Below are 24166 nucleotides of genomic sequence, written 5' to 3'. Positions count from 1 at the left end.
TCTCTCTCTCTCTCTCTCTCTCTCTCTCTTATCAATGCATTTTGTGTGTGTGTGTGTGTGAACACCAGTGCGACAAAGTTATAGTGTGGGCCCATAAAGTCAATGGGGGAGCTCTACAGTATACAATGTATGGGCCAATCGCATGCAATCTATGCATGGGTTGTTACCCCCCATCCCATATGTTTAGCAGGCATTGAATGGTGGGATAGGGTGTGTATGAGTGGGGGGGGGGGGAACAGGCAGTCAGGTTAGGCCAGTGGACATATATTCTGGATATTAACCATCATTTTTACTTATATTTGGGATTGACTTATGGGATTGACCTTCAGCACCGATAGTTTTTCACACACACACACACACACACACACACACACACACACACACACACACACACACACACACACACACACACACACACACACACACACATGTATGGTGTTTCCCACTAACTATACATACTGTACGGTATATATATTGGCATTTTTGGTATGATGGTGGTGGTGGGGATCAGTTAGCTAGGGTTAGGTGACAGTTGCTGAATAATGGGGGTGGTAGATTGAGGTGGGGGTGACACTAGCTTTACACACACACACACCTTTGTTAACGTGTTTGTATACCTGTAGTAGTTATTAGTAGTATTTATTACAACTAATAAGTTTTTTTTTCAATAACAAAAAAAATAATAAAAAAATTAAATTTATATTTATAACTAATAATAATAATTAAAAATAATAATTAAATATAACAATACATACCTGTATTTATTTATTTTATTTTTTTAAATAATAATAATAATCTTATTATTATATAATATTTGTTTTAGATATTTTATTATCACTATAACGATAATTGTCCCAGTCAAATTATTGGTTAACTAATAATAAAAAATAATTTTAAAAAATTAAATTTATATTTATAACTAATAATAACTAATAATTAAATACATACCTGTATTTATTTGTTTTATTTTTTTTAAATAATAATAATAATCTTATTATTATATAATATTTGTTTTATATATTTTTTATTATCACAAACGATACGATAATTGTCAGTCAAATTATTTGTTAACTGATATTATTATTTAAAAAAAAGTATTAATGTATTAATACTGAATATATCAAATGTTGGGAAAACTTTTTTTCCCCCTTATATTATCATAAACTTAATACTAATTATTATATTATATTATACATCTACTGTTGTTAACTATTATCAAGTTATAGGCATAAACTTTATATTTATATAAATATATTATTAAATTAATTAAATAAATAAATACTAAAACCAACAAAAAAATAGTTATCAATTTTTTTTGTGCTAATAAATGCTATTTTATTGTACAGTATATGCAATATTTAGATGATTTGGTAATATATATATATATATATATATATAAACATTGGTTTAATATACAGTATTATTATCATAATATTATGATTATATCTAATAATGTTTAAATATTTATATATCATATATATATATATGTATTAAAAAAAATTCATGTTAATAAAAATATTTATCTTATAACTAATATGCATAATCATTATTAAAATAATAATAATATCTTTTAATATAGGATATATCATATCAAATATATATTGATAATATCAATTTGATATATATATATATATATATATATATATATGTGTAAACTGTATTACAGGATATATGGATATATCAGATAAATTAAGTCAACAATTTATAATTTATTTATTTTTTTTGTAAGCAAAATAATTTGTCAATGGTTTATATATTATCATAGATTATATATAATATTTAGATTTTTTTTGTGAACACCTCCTAAAAATTAAAGATACGAGTGTGGGGTATGGGTATTGTCATATCCAACATACCCGTACCCGTATGTGTGTGTGTGTGTGTGTACAGTGTATATACCCCTATGCATAGCAAATGTCATTATATTATATTATTGTGTTTGTCATCCCATATGAATCCAATTTATACCACAAAAAGTACACACAGGTGTTGACAACACACACACACACATATATATGAGAGTTAAGCCTACTTACTATCAAATAACTTGCCGGTGCAGCTGCACATACATGTACTCAACACACACATACCGCCACACACATGTGTGTATGTATAATATGTATGTAAATGTCATCCCAATAGTGTGAGAGATGCCATCGGAAATAGGGTCTTAAATACCTAAATATCTTGTGATTATAAATGTGATACAAATAGTAGTCAAAAAAAATTTTTTTTTTTTGGATACAATTTTATTTAAATACCATTATTTCTTTTCATTACCTAAATAAATAAATATATATTATATTTAAGATCTTTTTTTTTTGTATCAATTATTAGATGCAAAATAAACAACAAATAAATTTCTATAGATTTATTGATAATGTATTTTTGTCACCTGTACTGAGCTTTTAAATGCAATACATTAGTTGAGGGAAAAATACATTATATTATAAGTTTATACAGTAATGCAATCTATAATATAATGCAATATAAATACATTAAATATAAGGAAAACAATTTTTATGTGACATTTTTTTCTGGCAAATTTTCACTTAAATGCCAATCTATTTATATATATATATATATTTAGAGTAAATATATTAATACAGTATATATATATATATATAGATCTAAAAAAGTTTTATCATAAAAGTCTAATCGATTTTTATTTTTTTTAGTTATGTCATCGAAAGGTTTATTTTATATATCAAAACTAATTTATCTTCAAAAAAAATACATTACATATAATTTTTTTAATAGTTTATATTCACGATATATTTTAATTTATATAATAATATTAAAAATATAATTTATTATTATTATAATTGAATATAATTCACGAACCATTGAAAAAATAGTTGTTAATAATTAAATTTGTTATTATTATTATTTAAAATATTATAATAACTTATATATAAAGTATATGCTTATTATTTATTATATTTAAAAAAAATAAATTACTAATTATTTTCAATAGTTATAATAATAATAATAATTATGATTATATAATCCAAACAAATAGTGCATTAAATAAAATATATAATATATTTTGATAATAATTTTTTTTAAAATATGCTTTTATCCAATAGATTTCTATCGCTAATATTTTCTTCTATAAATATCTAATAAATTATTTAACTATATGATAATACAGTATATATTTTTTTATCTAATAATAATAATAATATAAATAAGTTATAATAGGGATATGAAAATTAATTTATGCGATGAAATATACATTCATACAATAATAGTATATTTAAAAATAAAAATAAAATTATTTTTTATTGCAATTATTATTATTATTGTAAATTTTGCTAATTCATTCAAATACAGTCCCAAATTTATATATCTATATATAATTGTCAACAAACAAGTTGTTATAAAAACACAAATAAAAAAAAATAATTAAAAAATAAAATTTAATAAATCATAATTCCTAGAAAATTTATTGACTAATCAACTAACTATTTAACAACAAAAATATAAAAAAATCTTAATTTATTTATTTTATTTTTGCTTTTATAATCAAACATATAATTTATTTATATATATATATATAACTTTAAATGATATATCCAATAAAATATGTGATACAAATTTTTTCTAAATAAAAAATAACTTATATGATAATAATAATAATATACAGTTAGTATTACTATCCATTGATAATAATGATCTATACATTAGTTGCTATTTAAAAATTTTGTTTATAAATTATCTAATATATCAATGTGTATATACATTATATATATATGTGTGTATGTATTTATGTGTGTGTCAATGATATTGTTGTACATGTATAGCAGGTATATAATCTTTAAAAAAATAAATAATTATATATTTATAGATCTCGACATAGATTTTAATCAAAAAAAAAATATTTATTTTTTAAAAACACTTAAAGGTTTAAACAGTACATACAGAGAGAGAGAGAGAGAAAGAGAGAGAGAGAGAAAGAGAGAGAGAGAGAGAGAGAGAGAGAGAGAGAGAGAGAGAGAGAGAGAGAGAGAGAAAAGTATAATAAATTTTTATATACATATAATTTACAGTAATATTAAGTGTAAAGATATCAATGAGTGCGTGAAAGTCATTGAAAAACTATGCAATGTTTATAATATAAACTTTTATATATATGATATATACACACATTTGATAGATACAAATATGTGTTATAGTTTTTTTTAAAAAAAAAGTTAGTTAACATTATAAGTAATAATAATAATAATTAGTTTATAGTATTACTTATTAAAACACAAAAAAAACTTGTATTAATTATTATTATTATTTTAAAAATGCAATTAAATTTTTTTTCATATTTTTTTTTTTTTTTGAATAAGGCGTCAATCATGTGATTATTTGATTATATTATATGTGATGTCAATTGAATGCTATGTTGTTTATACAGTACATACTTATAACACATACAAACACACAGTGTATATGTGTTTAGATATATACAGTATTTTAATACTCTCTCTCTCTCTCTCTCTCTCTCTCTATGATTGCAATGATTTCAGTGATTACCCATTGATTTTGTAAAATATTATTAATCATATTATTAGTTAGTAATAATATATTATAACTAAATTAATAATAATAATATTAATTTGTGGGTTATTTTGTATGTGTAGTGTTTTAAACATTAAAATTCAATTAATAGTATATTAATATTTAAACAAAAAATAATTGTTATTATAATTGTTTGATGTGTCAAATGTTTTAATAATAATAATAATAATAATAATAATAATAATAATAATAATAATAATAATAATAACAATACAGTAATAAAACTATTGTTTATTTTTTTGTTGATATGTTTTAAATGTTTTGTTTTTTGATAAACAATTTGTAAACAATTTAATTATTATTATTATTATTGTCTATAGATATCATGTATTATTTAATATAATATAATTACTATTAACTATCTATTGTTATAATAATAATAATAATTATTATTATTATTATTATTTAATATACGACTCATCGCTATTGAGTTTATTTACTATTGAATTGAAGATTATTATTATCATTGAATGATATGATGGGACCAACAATTGATGGACACAATCATCATCATCGCCGCCAACAACACCACCGAAACCATTGATAATATCATATCATATAATATATATATCCTATTAGTTAATGATTGAGACGATAATGTCTTCAGCAGCGGTCATCGATACCATTGCCGCCGTCATCAACAACAACAACAACACAACGTTTGACGCCGAAGATGGCGAAGAAGTAGTAGTAGTGGCCGTACAACAGCCGCCACCGCAGTCGACGCCAACAGATGACGATTCACAGACAACAACAACAACAACAACAGCTAGAAGACAGTCAAGCGATGACCAACAGGCGATTGTCGGCGGCGGCCAAACAAYAACATCGGAGGCCACCATCACTACTAGCATCAGCAGCAGTAGTAGTTTGACTACAGCGGCGGCCGCGTCGGCGTCGGCGGCAGTGACCGTACCGAAAGGGTCGTGGCTTTTACGGCTATTCGAGTCGAAATTGTTTGACATGTCTCTGGCAATCATGTATTTGTTTAAATCCAAAGAATTGGGTGTATTATCCTATTTGGGTAATCGTATGTTTACTTTCGGCGACCAAGAGGTTGACTTTTATTTGCCGCAACTAATCACACTGTATATACATCATCAGGAAATTGCCGAAGCCTTGCATCCGTATCTCGTAAGCCGATGCCGTAACAGTAGCCACTTCTCCCTACAGCTGGTCTGGCTGTTGAACGCCTTCTGCAACGATACAGTCTATTCGTCGGCAGCCATACCCAAGCCATCCAATTCCCGACGAAAATCGTTGGGTCTTAAACTAAGAAATCTCATTCTATCGGAAGAGTTGCGTCCAAAGAAACAGACAACACCTCAACCACCGCCACCACCACAACAACAACCAACACCTGACTGTTCCCTTCATAATAATCATCACAATAATCATAATAATAATAATACAAATGATAGCTTATCGGTGATTGCTGTAGACAATAGTCAGCCGGAGCTGTCGCCACCACCACCACTACCGACAGCGTCACCGCTGCCGCAAAAGTTGATCAACGGTTCGGATCAATCATCATCAACAACATCATCATCAGCAGCACTTCATCAAAAATTTCATCACCACCATCAGAAAACTCATCAGCGATCGTACAGTGATTTTAGTTGCTATAATCCGTCGCTATCGTTGCGCAACCAATCGCTACGGTCGCCAATGATTAGCGGCAGCGGCGGCGGCGGACATCATCATAACGGCGTCGGCGGTCGACTAAATTTAGGTGATCCGCAATCGGGTCACGCATTCGATAACGGATGCGTATGTTTTACTGCCTGTGTCAGCCTTTGCAATGAACTACTCGGCCGGGGCGAGCGTGTGGTCTGCCATTGCGGTGCTCCCCGGCTGACCGCCCAATACGAGTTTATCAAATGCTTGATCAACATTGGCCTACGTCTGCAAGCAGTTCCAGCTAAAGAAGTGAAATCTCAGCGCCTGATTGCCGAACTAATGCAACTGAATATGAATCTGCCGGCCCGTGTATGGCTGCCCATACACGATGCCAAACATATGATTGTCAGAGTACCGCCACAGGCGGCCGTATTGTTGAACTCGAAAGATAGGGCACCGTATCTGATATGTGTCGAAGTTATCGAAGTGGACGATATCAATGCTACGCCGATTCCGGTCAAACAAACTAATCTGAGTTTAAGGCAAACGAAATCCGAAGAAAATTTAGTAGAGTTTGCCCAAAATCAGAGTACCAGTAGTATAGCAGCAGTTAAGACAACAACAACAACGGTTCCGACGATAACCCGTATCGCCAGCAGTAATCATATTAGCAGTTGTTATCCGTCGGTATTGTTGGACGATAGCGATTGTTGGACACCCGAAGATGACGAAGTATCCAAACAGTATAGGCTGCGAATGAGTGGCTACGATAAGGATACGATATCGCAGTTGTCGCAGGATTCGGGTACCAGTAATGGTACCGATGGTAATAATGGTGGCCATAATCCGCCAGTGTTTGTGGCCGCCGGCGATATACGTCGACGACTGAGCGAAACCATTAACAATGCACCGAAAACTAGTTTCCAACGATGTCCGGACGATCCGTCGGCTGCCGCACTCAAAGAACCGTGGGATGAAAAAGTTAGCCGAATTCGCCAGTCGTCACCGTTCGGACATCTGTCGAATTGGCGTCTGTTGGCTGCTATTGTCAAATGCGGTGACGACTTACGACAGGAACTGATGGCCTACCAGCTGTTGGCCAGTTTGCAAAAGATATGGCAACAGGAACGGGTACCCCTTTGGTTGAAACCGTACAAAATTCTGGTTACTTCCGGCGAATCGGGACTCATCGAAGTCATACTCAATACCGTTTCATTACATCAAATTAAAAAACACTGTAAACTATCGATTCTCGACTATTTTATCAAAGAATTTGGTCCGCAAACCAGCGAACAGTTTATAACAGCCCAACAAAATTTTGTCCAATCGTGTGCCGCCTATTGTCTGGTCTCTTATCTGATCCAAGTTAAAGACAGGTAACTAATTATACTCTATATTGCAGTCAATATTGATTCAACAAAAATAATATTAAATTAATTAATTTTTTTGTTTTACAATAAGACATAACGGAAATATATTACTCGACTCTGAGGGCCATATAATTCATATTGATTTTGGTTTTATTTTATCGAATTCACCGAAAAATCTCGGATTCGAGAACTCGCCGTTCAAATTGACACAAGAATTTGTTGATGTAATTCAAATAAAAATAATAATAATTTTTAACTTTTTTTTAATAATTTATTATTAATTATTTACAGGTAATGGGAGGTCTGGGCTCCGATATGTTTGAATATTTCAAAATACTGATACTACAGGGTCTGATAGCTGCCCGAAAACATAACGAAAAAATCGTAACCATTGTCGAGATATTACAGGCAAACACACAGTTAGCCTGTTTTAGTAACGGCCCGTCAACTGTCCGATGTCTGCGCGAAAGGTTTCATATGGGCTTAACTGAAGAACAGCTACAACTGGAGGTCGACTCAATGGTCGAGTCGTCCATACATTCGTTGACTACGAAACTGTACGACGGGTTTCAGTATCTAACAAATGGCATACTTTGAACACTAATCTAATACTAAATAATAATAATTATTAGTAAAAATCATTGAAATATTTGGATTATTTAAATAAATATATATATATCCAGTAAATACTGTTAAATAAAAATTTATATTACATTATATTGTATAAACAAATTTGTAAATTAATTATTATTATTATAAACAAACAAAAAATAATTATGGATTGTTATATACATACAGATATTGATATTATTATAATAATTATTATTATTAGTAAAATTTTGACAATTTTTCTACTAATTATATTTACAATTGAATAATTAAAAAAAAAGTTATTATTTATCGAATAATAATTAAGTATATATATAACATTAAAAAATTTTCAAAAATATATTTGTTATAATTTATAACTTGTATATTAATAAATATAAGATACAATAGTATGATATAATCATATCTAAATATACTGTATATATATATATAACAAAAATATTTTTTTAATTTATAAAATATTAATAAATAAAATATAATAATTTTGACTTTTTTTAACTGAAATTATTATTAAAAATCATCGAAATATTTTGATTTTTTTTTTTAAATACAATAAAAACAGTTATAAAAAAAATTTATATTACAATATATTTTATATCGGTATATAAAACAAATTGTATATTAATTATAAATATTAAAAAAAGTTATAATTGTTTTTTATGATTAAAAAATCATTTTATTTGCATTTAAGTTATAAAATTTTTTTTTTTGTAATTAAAATACAAAAACAATTATTGTTTTCAATGAATGATTTAAAAAAAAAAAAAATAGTGAAATGAATTAATTTTTTACAATAAATTAAAAAAAAAAATCTTTTAATAACATTATTATTATTATTATCATCTCAACTGTCATATCCATCTGAGTCTTCAGATGAGACTTCCAGAGTAGTGTTTAGACTGAAAAAGTCTTGGATATCATTATGCAAATCACGTACACATAGACTAAACGATCTGATAATTAAAAAACAAAAATTTTTAGTTAATTATAAGTTTTAATGTTTTAAGTTTTTTTTAAAAAAAAAAAAAAAAAAAAGTTTGGCCGACAATTCAGGTCAACACAATTCGGGTCACACACACACACACACACACACACATACACACACACATACACACACGGGTGGGGGTGGGGGGGGGGTTAAAAACCGTACTTAAAATTTTTAATGTTTTTTTTAATGTTTGTTTGTTTGTTTGGGTTATATCTGGGGTGTGAATCGTCGGCTCTAATATATATATATATCAAATACAATGTCGTGTCAAATGCCAATCAATATACCTGATTGACCGCCAATTGGCCGACCGTTTCATGATTTTTGAGAGCGAACTAATCAACTGAGACCTAAAATAGGTGTAGTCCTCAACATCTATACGCATATGTCTTGGATGGTCTGTACGACAATCATCATCTAATTGATGAAAAACAAGTAGTTTTTCATTTAGGTTAACCAATGAACTGTTGTTTCAACCAAACAAATTGATAATTAAAAAAAACAACAACAAAACAATCAATCAATTAGTGAATCAAATTAGATGAAAGAGAGAGAGAGACAGAGAGAGAGAGAGAGAGAGAGAGAGAGAGAGAGAGAGAGAGAGAGAGAGAGAGAGAGAGAGAGAGAGAGAGAGAGAGAGAGAGAGAGAGAGAGAGAGAGAGAGAGAGAGAGAGAGAGAGAGAGAGAGAGAGAGAGAGAGAGAGAGAGAGAGAGAGAGAGAGAGAGAGAGAGAGAGAGAGAGAGAGAGAGAGAGAGAGAGAGAGAGAGAGAGAGAGAGAGAGAGAGAGAGAGAGAGAGAGAGAGAGAGAGAGAGAGAGAGAGAGAGAGAGAGAGAGAGAGAGAGAGAGAGAGAGAGAGAGACAGAGAGAGASAGAGAGAGACAGAGAGAGAGAGAGAGAGAGAGAGAGCACATACTCTTTGGAAATGTGAGTCTCAATGTCTGTCTTAACGGCCAATTCATCCCATTTAGCTAACAAAGCAGATCCACGTTTGAAGGCAATCTCGACCTCATGTTGTATAGGTTTGACAGAACCCATGGATCTGTTGTTGAGTATAGCTTTTCTAAGCAATAATACCGAAGACTGTCTGTTAGATCCAAATAATCGTTTCCTATTGAAACCCATTTTTCAATATATGTTTGCTTTTATAGTCTCTTTAAACCAAAACTACCACTAAATGAATGGAAATTTTATATTTATATATAATAATAATTATTAGTAGAGTATTATATTTTTATACAATAATGATTAAAATGTTAAAAATGTACAAAAACATACACATACACACATAAACATATACATATACACATACACACATACACATACATATACACATACACACATACACATATACACATATACACATACACACATACACACACACACACACACACACACACACATACACATACACATACACATACACATACACATACACATACACATACACATACACATACACATACATACCTTATCATATGTTTTAGTTATATTGTTGTCTAAAAATATTAAAGTTAAAATATTAGATTATAATTATTACAGTATTAATGTTTAACTTATGATATTATTTTTGGTTATAATTTACTCAATAAATTATTATTATTATTATTATTATTATTATTATTATTATACGATATTTAGTTATAAATATTATTAAAAATAAATTTAAATGGAAAAATACATAGAAATATACACACACAAAAATTACATTTAAAGGTATGAATCGTATTAAGTACACACACATAGATACACACATACACATACACATACATAGACACACACACATATATATATATACACACACATACATACACATACATAGACACACACACATATATATATATATATACACACATACATAGACACACATACATATACATACATAGACACACACACATACATATATATATATATATACACACATACATAGACACACATACATATACATACATAGACACACACACATACATATATATATATACACACATACATAGACACACACACACATATATATACACACATACATACACATACATAGACACACACACATACATATATATATACACACATACATACACATACATAGACACACACACATACATATATATATACACACACATACATAGACACACATACATATACATACATAAACTTTTTGTACATAAAAAGGTACTGAATTTGTTTTTAAAAAAATGTTTAGTATACAATGTACAGTACAATGAATAAGAGGTTCCGAAGACTCGGGCCCTTTTTTAATTATGTATGTTAAATATTTTTTGTTTGTTTGTAACTATATAATTGTATTATTAAATAATTATATGATTATAAAATAATAATTCAATCAATTGAGAAAAAAAATAGCGCTAGAGATCCTCATTTTAGTATTATGGGTAATACTAGAGGTCCTGTACTACTACTTGACATTAGTTTACATTTGATATCTATGGTAACTAAATATTTGGTCAACTTTTTTGACACTACTCTTAAATTACGTTATCATATTTATTGCTTACACAATAGCTTAATAGCAATAAATATGATAACGTAATTTAAGAGTAGTGTCAAAAAAGTTGACCAAATATTTAGTTACCATAGATATCAAATGTAAACTAATGTCAAGTAGTAGTACAGGACCTCTAGTATTACCCATAATACTAAAATGAGGATCTCTAGCGCTATTTTTTTTCTCAATTGATTGAATTATTATTTTATATACAGTATATAAATAATGTTAGTATAACTGTTACTGTACTGTATATAACACACACACACACACACACACACAATACAACCCAATTAGTTTGACAAACATTTTCTAACAAACAGTTTAACAAACAATCACTAAGTGTCTGACTGTCTGTTTGGTTGGTTGTCTGACCTGACTGTCTGTCTGTGTGTGTGTGTGTGTCTGAAAAACAAACAGTCTATTAGTAGGATCTGATCCATACATCCAATAATGGCCTTAAAAGACACATCCGCTGCCAAACTGTATCTGTTTGGCTATAATTTGGTACAATTTTTCGGGTAAGTCTATATACAGATATAGACCACCAATCGGTCGGTCGGCATATTTGGACAGTCAGTCAGTCATCAAACATATCAATAGACAGATACTAATTGTTTTTTTTTGTTTTGTGGATACCTTTCCTCTCCTCCGCCACACAAAACAGTTGGTCATACGGATTGATAATAATTGTCGGCCATGTGTTGGCCACCGGCGGCAAGTTTACCGGTGCCTACGATCGGGTTCAGCTATCGCTAACCATTTTCCAGTCACTACAGCTGATCGAAGTCGGCCACTGTTTGGTACGATTGGTTCCGTCCAATGCCTTCCAAACGTTTGTCCAAATTTTCTCCCGATTGGTAGTTGTCTGGGGTATACTGTTACCAGTGGCCGACTCCCGTACAAGTATTGGCGTACCGATGCTACTGATTGCCTGGTCGTTGGCCGAAATGACCCGCTATATGTACTATGCACTGAATATCTACGATCAGGTACCCTATGTCCTCACTTGGCTCCGATATACACTGTTTATTGTGTTGTACCCGCTCGGGGTATCCGGTGAACTGTTGACAATGGTTGCGGCCATACCGTACATACGGGACAGTGGCCTCTATTCTCTAAGTTTACCAAATTTTGCTAACTTTTCCTTTTACTATCATTACGGTTTGGTGGCCATTATGTTGGGGTATATTCCCTGTAAGTATTGTATTATTATTATGTATTTTTTAATTAATTAATTAGAAATTAATTGCTTCTCTAGTTTTTTATATATATATATATATTAATAATTGTAGTTTTATTTTAAATATAATTATTATTAATATTTTTTTTTATTATAATATTAATTACTGTTTTAATTATATTATTTATTTTTTTGTTGTGTATAGTTTTTCCTCAATTATATTTTTATATGATTGCTCAGCGGAAAAAAGTTTTGGGTACCGGTTCGCCAACAATTAACAGCAAGTCTAGTACATGTCATCAAAAAACTAAATGACTACCAATTGATCCAGCGATACCACCACCGCATACATAAGCTCTAAGTGTACTGTACCATACATGAGCTATACATGTGTGGTATATCCTATGTGTGTGTGTGAGCAATAATATCAATAATAATAATAATAGTTTTTTTACAGTTAACTATAATTGTTTTTTTTATTAATAATTGTTTTTTTATTAATAATTGTTTTTTTTTAAATATATTTTAGTTTTCTATAATTTAATTGTTTTATATATATATATATATATATATATATAGTAATTACGGTGCATTAGTTTATTGTTATTGTTGTTGAATATATATATATATATATATATATATAATTATTATAAGGTAAAAAATTATTAAAAATAAAATATTATAGCAATATATTTTATATATATTTATATATATATATTAAATATATGTTTATTTATATACTGTATGTACCGGTAATAATATTAATAATTTTGGGTTCAAATATTGATTATTTTTTTTATTGTTGTTGAATATACTGTAAACTTATATTAATGGTAAAAATATTTTGTACTTGAATTTAGTGTCTAGGTTAATTATTTTTATTATTATAAACTAATTTTTACTTAATTGAATGAGTGATACACATAAACAAACAAAAAAAAACAATAAATTATTAATTTATATATCAATATATATAAATTTAATAGCAATTTATTTTTATCTACATATCTATCTACAAACAATAGTATGGGTAACAAAAATAACTTACAATTAGTTTGTTAATGTAATTTACAAACAAACAAAAAAAACGATATACAATATTATATACTTATTTTTATTGTTATTATTAATATTATTATGATTATTATATATATATATATATTATTGTGGTTTTTTATTATTATACATTGAAACTAATATATAATTTATATGAAATAAATGGTTTATTTTTTAATACTTAATACTTGGCATAAAATACAAAAAGCTTGTGTATGTATGTGTGTGTGTGTGTGTGTGTGTGTGTGTGTGTGTGTGTGTCGTGTCGTGTCGTGCAAGAGAGGTATGGCATATATATATATATACTGTATATATATAATATTTTCTAAAAATATATACACATATATATATGTAAAATAAAAACGTTTTAAAAAAAACAAATTTATCGGTAAGTGTTGTCTGAATATATATATATATAACTAGAGTAAGACTTCTTAAGACTGGAGACACAGATGAGAGAGAGAGAGAGAGAGAGAGAGAGAGAGAGAGAAAGTGAAGACATTGGATGAGAATGCGCTCTAAGACTTTGGTTTGGCATCAAAAGTGATGCAAAGAGTCGGTGCCGTCAATGACTATGTGTGTGTGTGTGTGTGTGTGTGTGTGTGTATGTGTGTGTGTATGTGTGTGTGTATGTGTGTGTGTATGTGTATGTGTGTATGTGTATATGTGTATATGTGTATATGTGTATATGTGTATGTGTGTGTGTATGTGTGTATGTGTGTATGTGTGTATGTGTATGTGTGTGTGTATGTATGTATGTATGTATGTATGTATGTATGTATGTATGTATGTATGTATGTATGTATGTATGTATGTATGTATATGTATGTGTATGTGTGTGTGTGTATGTATGCATGTATGTGCTGAAGGAGTAGTAGGGGATGTCGTATATGGACAAGAATGCCATAAGAATGGTAATGGTGTCGGTATAACAACACCACATTGCCATCCAGTTATACTGTGTGTATATATATATACACACATATATATATACAGTATATATCTATATATATTTATATGATATATATATATATATATATAAAATATATATTATATTTATTTGCAAAGAATTTTTATATATTAAAAAATTATATTCTTTTATTTTATTTGTTTGTTTTTTTTCAATTAATTTGTTTGTTTGTTTGGATTAAAATTAATTTGTTATCAATTAATTTATTTGGTTGTTATCAATATTGTTATCTCCAAAAAAAAATAAAATAAAATAATAATTTACTAATAAAAGTGTTGTTATTATTATGAAACCAATTGTTGTTGTTTTTCTCGCTATATATATATATTAAAAAAAACTTGTGTTAACTAATTAAATATATATATATATATATATTATATATTTATATATGATTTTTTTGTGGATATAATTTATATGCAACCAAAAAGGATATATCATATATTAAACTATGTTTTTATTATTATTATTTTTTAATTATTAATATATCAACTCTACTGATGATAATGTTGTCGTCAATAACATTACAAACCAAAAAAATAGTCATTTAATTTAATTAATCATAAAATTATAATATAATAATAATTTGTTTAATTTAAATTTGTTGTTTCGTTGAAATGAAAATTTTAATCAAGTGTCTTATACTATATAACTATTATTATAATTATTATAAATCATTATTATTATGATTATTAGTAATTAGACATTGAAAAAATATATAAATATTTTGTGTTGAAATAATTTTTATTTTATTTAATAAAAAAAAAGGTATAGTATTATAGTATTATTAATATTAAAACGCTTAATATTTACTATAAAAAAATTTATATAAATATATACAGTATATATATATACAGTATAAATATTTTATACTATTTATACATTAAATTTGTAACATTTAGTTAAATATTTAACATCAATGGGAGAGAGAGAGAGAGAGAGAGCAAACACATAACTCACATACTCTGTATATATTAATATAATAGTCGTAAAAATGTTGAACTTATTGTTAAATTATACTATAATTTGTATATTCAATAATAATATTAAATTTTTATATATTTTTAAATATCTATATAGTATATACTGTATATATATATATATATATGTATATTCTGTATAGTAATAATATAATCGATGAAACTTGAAATATTAGTGATACTGATTTTGGCACCGATGGAGACTTGAAAGAGAGAGAGAGAGAGAGAGAGAGAGAGAGAGAGAGAGAGAGCAAAATATGTGTGAATCATATGTAAAATGTAGCCAAAAATGATTAATACAATTTTCAACATTTTACTATGATATATATAAATTATATGTATTTAAATTTTTAAAAATATATTTTTATAATCTATAATATAATATACAATTTACTATATATTTTTTGGTTAGTGGTAGTAATACTGTACATATGTTTTTTTGTGCTAACACACACACACACACACACACACACACACACACACACACACACACACACACAACACACACACACACACACACACACACACACACACAATGTCTGTATATTTGAATACACAGAGAGAGAGAGAGAGAGAGAGAGAGAGAGAGAGAGAGAGAGAGAGAGAGAGAGAGAGAGAGARAGAGAGAGAGAGAAATTTATTTATAAATTTTTCTAATCGTATTTGTATTACAATGAAAAAAAATTTTTTTTTTTAAACATCACATTTAGTTATGGGCTCCATATTATACATTGTCATACCATTGAAAACTAATAATAATTATTTTAGTATATCCTCTCTCTCTCTCTTTCTCTCTCTCTCTCTCTCTCTCTCTCTCTTTACTTTCTTTCTCTTAAGTCTCGCTATAAAATGTTATTTAAATTATTTATATATAAATAAATTGTGATAAATTGTTTCGAGAGAGAAAAAAAAACTAATCCATGAGTTAGGTTAGACACCAAACACACACACACACAGAAAAAAATGTTTATCTTTTATAATATATTTTGTATATATATATATATATATATATATATCATAGTATATATATTTATATAAATTACAATAAACATCCTTAAATTTTTGAAATAATAAACTTTTTTTGTTTGTTAGTTAGATTTATTATTATTTTGCTAATTATCTAATTAATTAATTAAATCTAATTTTGTATATTTATTTTGTTATAATTCATTATTACTATTTACAGATTTACAATATATATAAATTATATATATACTGCAAACACCAGGACCTTGGTTAATTATTTATATTTAATATAATAATAATAATCAATCAATCAATTATCCAGAAAAAAATATGTAATATAATTGACAACAAAAAACTAAATTAATAATTATCGACATAAAAAAAATTTGGATTATAATTATCAATACAACAACAAACAAAAAAARTTAATAATAATAATACCCGAAAAAATGTCAAATTTAGCCCAACAAACATTACCCCCTCCTCAACAACAACAACAACAACACTTATTACCGCAACCGATACAACCGCTACAACAACAACAACAAGTAACCGGCGTTACCGCCGGTAGTGTTGGCGTCATAAACGGTGGCCGCTTTGATTTCGACGACGGCGGTACCTACTGTGGCGGCTGGCACGACGGCAAAGCTCACGGACACGGCATATGTACCGGACCTAAAGGTCAGGGCGAATATTCGGGGTCGTGGCACTACGGTTTCGAGGTTAGCGGCGTCTATAAGTGGCCGTCGGGTGCCACTTTCGAAGGCCAATGGCAAAACGGTAAACGGCACGGTATCGGTGTGGAATACAGGGGCAAATGGGTCTACAAAGGCGAATGGACACAAGGCTATAAGGGCCGGTACGGTGTACGGGCCAGTCTACTGTCCAATGCCAAATACGAGGGCACCTGGGCTAACGGTCTACAGGATGGCTACGGGTCGGAAACCTATGCCGATGGCGGTACCTATCAAGGTATATATATATAAATATATGCCGCGCGGCAGTATACCCGATAAAAAAATCAATTGTATTATTTAATATGTATTTTTTGTTTTGTAGGCCAATGGTTAAGAGGTATGCGACACGGCTACGGTGTCCGATCGTCGGCACCGTACGGCCACTGTAACATTACAAAAGCCATAGTGACCAGCGCTACGAATGCATCGCTACAGTCGCTGGACACTGAGGGCGAGTCCCAAATGGGCGATCAACGCAGGGATATTGTACGCGGAGGTTTCGTAKTGGTTGCCCGTAACTCGTTTCGCGATAGCGGTAAACGCCGTAATTCGTTGGTCGAGAAAACATCGGGAATTCGSGGGAATTTTCTGTTCAAAAACTTGCGACTSMGAAAACAACGATCGACCGGCGATATTGATGTCAAATCYAATAAGTCGACGACACCGTCGTTGGTATCGTCCCGAGAAGCTTCGGAAACTGGTTCGGCCGCTTCGTTCAAAGATCAGGACCAGGATGTCGGCTCAAATGCATCGTTTCTATCGCAAAACGGCGACATAAGCGATCCGACCACTACCGAAACGTATGCTGGCGAATGGAAAAACGATAAGCGATGCGGTTTCGGTGTATGCGAACGGTCGGACGGGCTCCGGTATGAAGGCGAATGGTATAACAATAAAAAGTACGGCTACGGTGCGACCATATTCAGGGACGGTACTCGGGAAGAGGGCAAATACAAGAACAATCAGTTGGTCACTAATGTCAGGAAAAAACATTTGTTTGTTATACGATCGTCGAAAGTACGGGAACGTATCGAGTCGGCCATTGTGGCCGCCCATAGAGCCCAACAGATTGCCCTACAAAAGTCGGATATTGCTGTGAGTCGTACATCGACGGCCCGATCGAAAGCCGAACAAGCCGATTTTGGTGCCGGTTCGGCCCGCAACGACTCCCAAATGGCCTACATTACGGCCAAACAGTACGGCGGTATCGATCTGAGTCAGTCTCATTCCTTGGACGCACCGCTCAGGCGACGGCTGTCCGACTTTTCGCAGATCAGGCGAAACACTCGCGACAGCGGCGGCGGTGGCGGCGTCGGCGGCCCCGGACACCAACCACCGCTGGATAACCGAAACGCCATTCAGCCAAACAATCCAAACGTCGCCGCCGCCAACCGACAGTTTCTCGACCCTAACGAACCGTTTGGCGGACGTCGAGGCAGTTTCCGTACACATAATAATCAGTCATCGATGGCAACACAACAACAACAGGCTATCTATCCTCAACACGGACTACAACCCCAACAACAACAACAGCACCGTATGCTTCAGCAGCAGTTGCCAAACCAATTGCCACATCATATGCAACCACAACACAACTTTAGTAGACAACAACACCACCAACAACAACAACAATCAAGTGTCCATCAACTACTGCCACACCATCCTAACTATCAACAGTCGTCGATACCATCGATGACCAACGATCCGTTTGGACAGACATTTAGCGATCATTTTGATCAATACCAGACACTGGTATCAAAATACTCAAACATACAAAAGCAGCGATCATTTTCTCCTAATTCTTCGACAAATCCAATGATATCATCTAATGTTCAAAATATTAGTAATTTAAATAATAATAGGTTTTCTAATTATAATCCCTTACCTCCCGATGTCCAACCATTTAATACAAGTAGTAGCGGTAGTAATAGAAATTTATTAATGAATTTTAATAATAAATCCCAAATCCCGTCGACACCCGGCGGCGATCCGTTAGCGGCGGCGGCGGGTGTAAGCCTTGATGAATGCCTTAAACAACAGTTTCGGACGGCAGCGGCAGTGGCCGGCACTTCGGGTGGTATTAATAACGATAATAATAATAATAACAATGACTATGAAAACGAAGATACTTTCGACGAGTCCTCAGGTCCTCAGCCTAAACAATGGAGGACAGCCTCACTATACAGACCGCCAACAATACCAACTGCTGCTCAAAATCATAACCAGAAGCTAAGTGCCGGCGGCGGCGGTGGTGGAGGAGGTGGTGGTCTGAAACGTAAACCATCGCTACAGCCAAACGTTGTCAAACAGGTTAACAAACCGATGATGAGTCGCGAAGAAGTATCCGTATTGTCACACAACCGACGGGAACAGCAACGCCAGGAACTGGAGCTCAAGGAAAAGCTATCGCGAAATCCATTACTCTATCTAACAAATCCTCGGTTTACTAATTGGCTAAATAGGCAACAGTTAGTTATGTTAGTACTTGTAATCAATATATCATTGTTTATATTATTTTTTAAATTATTGATTTGAAATGAAAGAGAGAGAGAGAGAAATATATAACACAAAAAAAAATTTTCAGATGAATTGAATGATAGATTTGTTTTTTTTAATAATTAATTAATTAATTAATTATATAAATTAAATTTGTTATTGAAATTTGTTAACCAAAAAAATACATTACTGTTATTATTGTTAGTATTATAATAATAATATTCAGTATTGGTTTGTATTTTTTTTAAATGTTAACAAACAAATTGTTAAAAAAAAGATTCAATGAATTTAATTTATATCTGAAATACAGTACATATATATATATATATATATATATATATTAAAAAATATATTTAAATTATAAGTTATTATTTTAAAAGATTGTTTTATTGACAGAAAATAATATATTGTTTTTCTAAAAAAAAAAAATAATAATTATATCTTATATTTCTTGTTCACTAAACTATTCAAAACAAAAAAAAACAAAAATAAAAAAATCATATCTAATGAGACAAATGACAGGTTATTTGATATACACACAAAAGAGACTGTTTGTTATGTATTTTTAAAAAAATAATATATTATTATTATTATTAATCAGTGAGAGTCAGTTATATACAGATTTTTTTGAAAAAAAAATTGGTTTAATTAAAAAATTAAAACAAACAATAAAATAATTGTCAATTTTTTTGATGATTTTTTATAATTATTATGGATTATATAAGGGTATTACAGTATATTAAAATGAGATAATATCAATATTTATATATATATTATAATATCAAATTTGATTTAGTAATCAAATTTAAATTACATATTATTGTTAAATATATATATATATAAATATATTTAAAAAAATAATAAATTTGTTATTCAATATATATATATATATATTCTAATTATATTATTCTAAATTATATAAATATATTTTTCATTGTCCTAACTATTGATACTATCAAATATGATATATAAAAATTATTATTATTATTATTGAAAAAAATTTGTCAATTACCTATATATATATATATCAGATTGTTTATATACTATGCTATATGTAAAAGCCGTCCTAAAAATTTATTACCAAAAAAATTAATAATATATTGAATATATATATATATAAATAATAATAAATACATGAAAACAAATAAATAAACAATTTATTTATACAATATAATGATGATAATACTGTAATAATAATAATGCTGATAATACAGTAATTATTATAATGATTATAAAGTACAGTACTTATATATATATATATATATAAGTATATATATATATATATATATATATAAATGATAATAAAAAATAAATAAATAATAAATATTTAAAGAATTTGCATTTAAAAGAATTGACATCAATTGCCATTCATTTTGTGGTTTAAATTATATATATATATATATATATTAAAAAATATTTATTTTTATTTAGTATTTATTTTAAAAAATATTTTTATTTAAGTGAGCTTTTGTTTTATATATAAACTGTACTTATATTATATGAGGACTTATTTTATTTTATTTTTAAAAAAATGCTACGAAAAACAAAATAAAGAGGACTTAAAAATAGATTTTTTTCGTTTTAGTATTTTTTTGGCTAAAATCCAATGATTTTGCATAAAATACAGTTACAAAACAAAAAAATAAAAATAAATAAAAATAATGAGCATTAATAATAAAAATAGTTGTAACGATTATATACAGTAAATATATATATATATTATCTAAATTTTTTTATAGTATATATATATATATATACTATATTTTATTTTAAAAATTTATATATATATATATATATATATATATATATATATATATAAATATGATATATTAACTGTTAAGCTAATAGCTGAAAGTTATTTTATTTTTATATATTAACAAATTTATAATGGTTCAAATTTATATATATATATATATATTTATTTATTTAAATATAATATTTTTTAAAAATAAATAATTTTGTTGAATTAGGAGATATTTATGTCAATTTTATTATTAGACATAAATTATAAATATATTATTATATCTATATTGGTGAGTCAATTTATTTTATATATTAATGTATTTTTTTGCTATTTATTTTATACATTTTTAAAAATAGATATTTCTAACTAAATGATTATTATTAGGTAAATTGAAATATATAAAATCATTTAATTTGTTTTGTGTGTGTGTGTGGTTTTATCATTAAATTTAACAAATATATATTTTTTAAGTACAATATTAATATAAATTTCTAAGAAAAACATTATTATTATTATTAATAATAATAGATATAAATAATTTAGATTTGATGCCAATTTTAACAATTTTTTTATTATTATTATATTATGAATACTACTAATAGCTAAAAAAAGTAATTATCACTTATATTATTTATAAGTGAATTTATATATATATATATATATATATATATATATATATATATATATGAAAATATTTATTCAAAGTAATTAAAATTAATTGAAAAAAAATTAATTCATGTTTTATATATTGAATTAATGTTGAAAAACAACAACAAATAAAAAAAATCCAATTAAGTTACTAATTGTTACTATAGTTTATTATCATATTATAAACAATTTGGTCATTTAGTCTACATATATATATAATTTTTTTTTAAAAAAAAACATTTATAAACTTATAGACAATTTGCTAAATACTGGGGCTTTTTGGTCAAACAAATTTCAAAAGTGTTTTTTTCACTTTTTTTAAATATTCAAAAAAAATTGTTCACTAATTTAAAATGAAAATTATGTTAAAAAAAATTTTTTTGTTGTTGAAAAATATTTAGTAGTATATTAGTTAGTATACTGTTAGGTATATTATTATTATTATTATTATTATTATTATGACATATCATCATCCAGTTTTAAATTGCTGGCAAAACAACAACAAAACAATTGAAAACTATTTTTTTTTAATAAAAAAATTTTATTTTATTATTTTGTTGCACACATACTAACAAAAAAATACAATTACATATACACTACTCAAAATTGATGACTACAATAATAATAATAATAATAATAATTTTGGCTAATTATTTTCCTAAATAATTATAATAATTAAAAACTTAATTTATGGTTATTATAATAGAGTGCAACAACTATTATACATTATATGATATCTATTTTATATATAATATAATTATAATTATTGTTTTACTGTTTTGTTTTTGTAGTAATTGTTGGCATAATTTTATTTTGTTGTTGAATTACTTATTAATTTTTCTTTAATATTACAAAAAAAATAATATCAATGAACTTTTGTGTTTATATGTGTCTAAAAAATTTTTGAATTACAGTATATATAATATATATATTATTTTGATAACTATTGAAGATATATTTTGTGAATAATAACAAATAAATTAATTAATTAAAAAACAATATCAATAAATATAAATTTGTAAAAAAAATATTTATTTAGATAAATAATTCAATTCAAAGTGTATATTACGTACAGATTTTTAATTATTTTATAATTAATAATTTAATAACTGTTTGTTTGTTTGTTTGAACTTATATACTGTAATATACATGTTTGACATCTAAATAATTTTAATTAAGTTAAGTTTATTATTTAATTGTTAATTTTTATTTATTTATTTATTTTAATTAAATTAAACTACAATAGTCAATTGAAATTTTGTTAATATTAAAATTTATGTTAATTATATGATAAATAGCATATAATATAAAAAAATTATTTGCAATTTTATAAATATAAATGCAGTTTTTATTTTTTGCTATTATTTTATTTGAAGTGTAGGTAAATAATGTAATTTTAAAAAATAGATTTTAATGTATATATATATAATTGAAATATTTGTTTAAAAAACAATTCAATACATATAATTATATTATTTATCTATTAGGTAAAAAAATATTATAATACAAGCAATACGTGATACTATAATTTATTTAAAACTAATATTTTTAAAAAATTATATTTACATTTTATTAATATATTAATATTATACAATGGAAATATAAAATTGGGTTTATTTTATTTATGATTTTTTTTGTTAAATTTTTAAAACAATTTTGCATATTAAATTTTTTTAAAAAAATAATTTTGTTTCAATATAAATATTTATTTTTAACTTAGAAAAATAT

The 24166-nt window shown here is 27.6% G+C and overlaps 4 protein-coding genes across 4 annotated transcripts; 3 read left to right on the top strand and 1 right to left on the bottom strand.

Moving 5' to 3' along the window:
- Window positions 1-5074: 5074 nt before the first annotated feature.
- Window positions 5075-8192, top strand: LOC128959135 (phosphatidylinositol 4-kinase beta-like). Its single transcript, XM_054305077.1, has 3 exons — window positions 5075-7568; window positions 7654-7786; window positions 7854-8192. The coding sequence occupies exons 1-3, from the start codon at window positions 5155-5157 to the stop codon at window positions 8157-8159; spliced, it is 2853 nt and encodes a 950-aa protein (XP_054161052.1). The 5' UTR covers window positions 5075-5154; the 3' UTR covers window positions 8160-8192.
- An 823-nt stretch (window positions 8193-9015) lies between these two features.
- LOC128959108 (uncharacterized) lies at window positions 9016-10326 on the bottom strand. Its single transcript, XM_054305051.1, has 3 exons — window positions 10075-10326; window positions 9447-9623; window positions 9016-9124 (listed from the first exon to the last, which is right to left on the bottom strand). Exons 1-3 carry the CDS (start codon window positions 10281-10283, stop codon window positions 9016-9018), a joined length of 495 nt encoding a protein of 164 aa, XP_054161026.1. The 5' UTR covers window positions 10284-10326.
- Window positions 10327-11940: 1614 nt separating this feature from the next.
- LOC128959115 (very-long-chain (3R)-3-hydroxyacyl-CoA dehydratase hpo-8-like) lies at window positions 11941-13344 on the top strand. Its single transcript, XM_054305057.1, has 3 exons — window positions 11941-12182; window positions 12329-12858; window positions 13050-13344. The coding sequence occupies exons 1-3, from the start codon at window positions 12115-12117 to the stop codon at window positions 13157-13159; spliced, it is 708 nt and encodes a 235-aa protein (XP_054161032.1). The 5' UTR covers window positions 11941-12114; the 3' UTR covers window positions 13160-13344.
- Window positions 13345-17262: 3918 nt separating this feature from the next.
- Window positions 17263-20097, top strand: LOC128959107 (junctophilin-1-like). Its single transcript, XM_054305050.1, has 2 exons — window positions 17263-17785; window positions 17873-20097. The coding sequence occupies exons 1-2, from the start codon at window positions 17263-17265 to the stop codon at window positions 20083-20085; spliced, it is 2736 nt and encodes a 911-aa protein (XP_054161025.1). The 3' UTR covers window positions 20086-20097.
- Window positions 20098-24166: the final 4069 nt, after the last annotated feature.

The sequence above is a fragment of the Oppia nitens genome, unplaced genomic scaffold (genome assembly GCF_028296485.1).
Source record: "Oppia nitens isolate AA-2021 unplaced genomic scaffold, nextdenovo-longstitch-racon4-pilon3 scaffold41_pilon_pilon_pilon, whole genome shotgun sequence".
NCBI classification, from domain to species: domain Eukaryota; kingdom Metazoa; phylum Arthropoda; class Arachnida; order Sarcoptiformes; family Oppiidae; genus Oppia; species Oppia nitens.
Note: the sequence above shows the minus strand (reverse complement) of the source record. Positions and strands in the feature narration are given on the sequence as shown.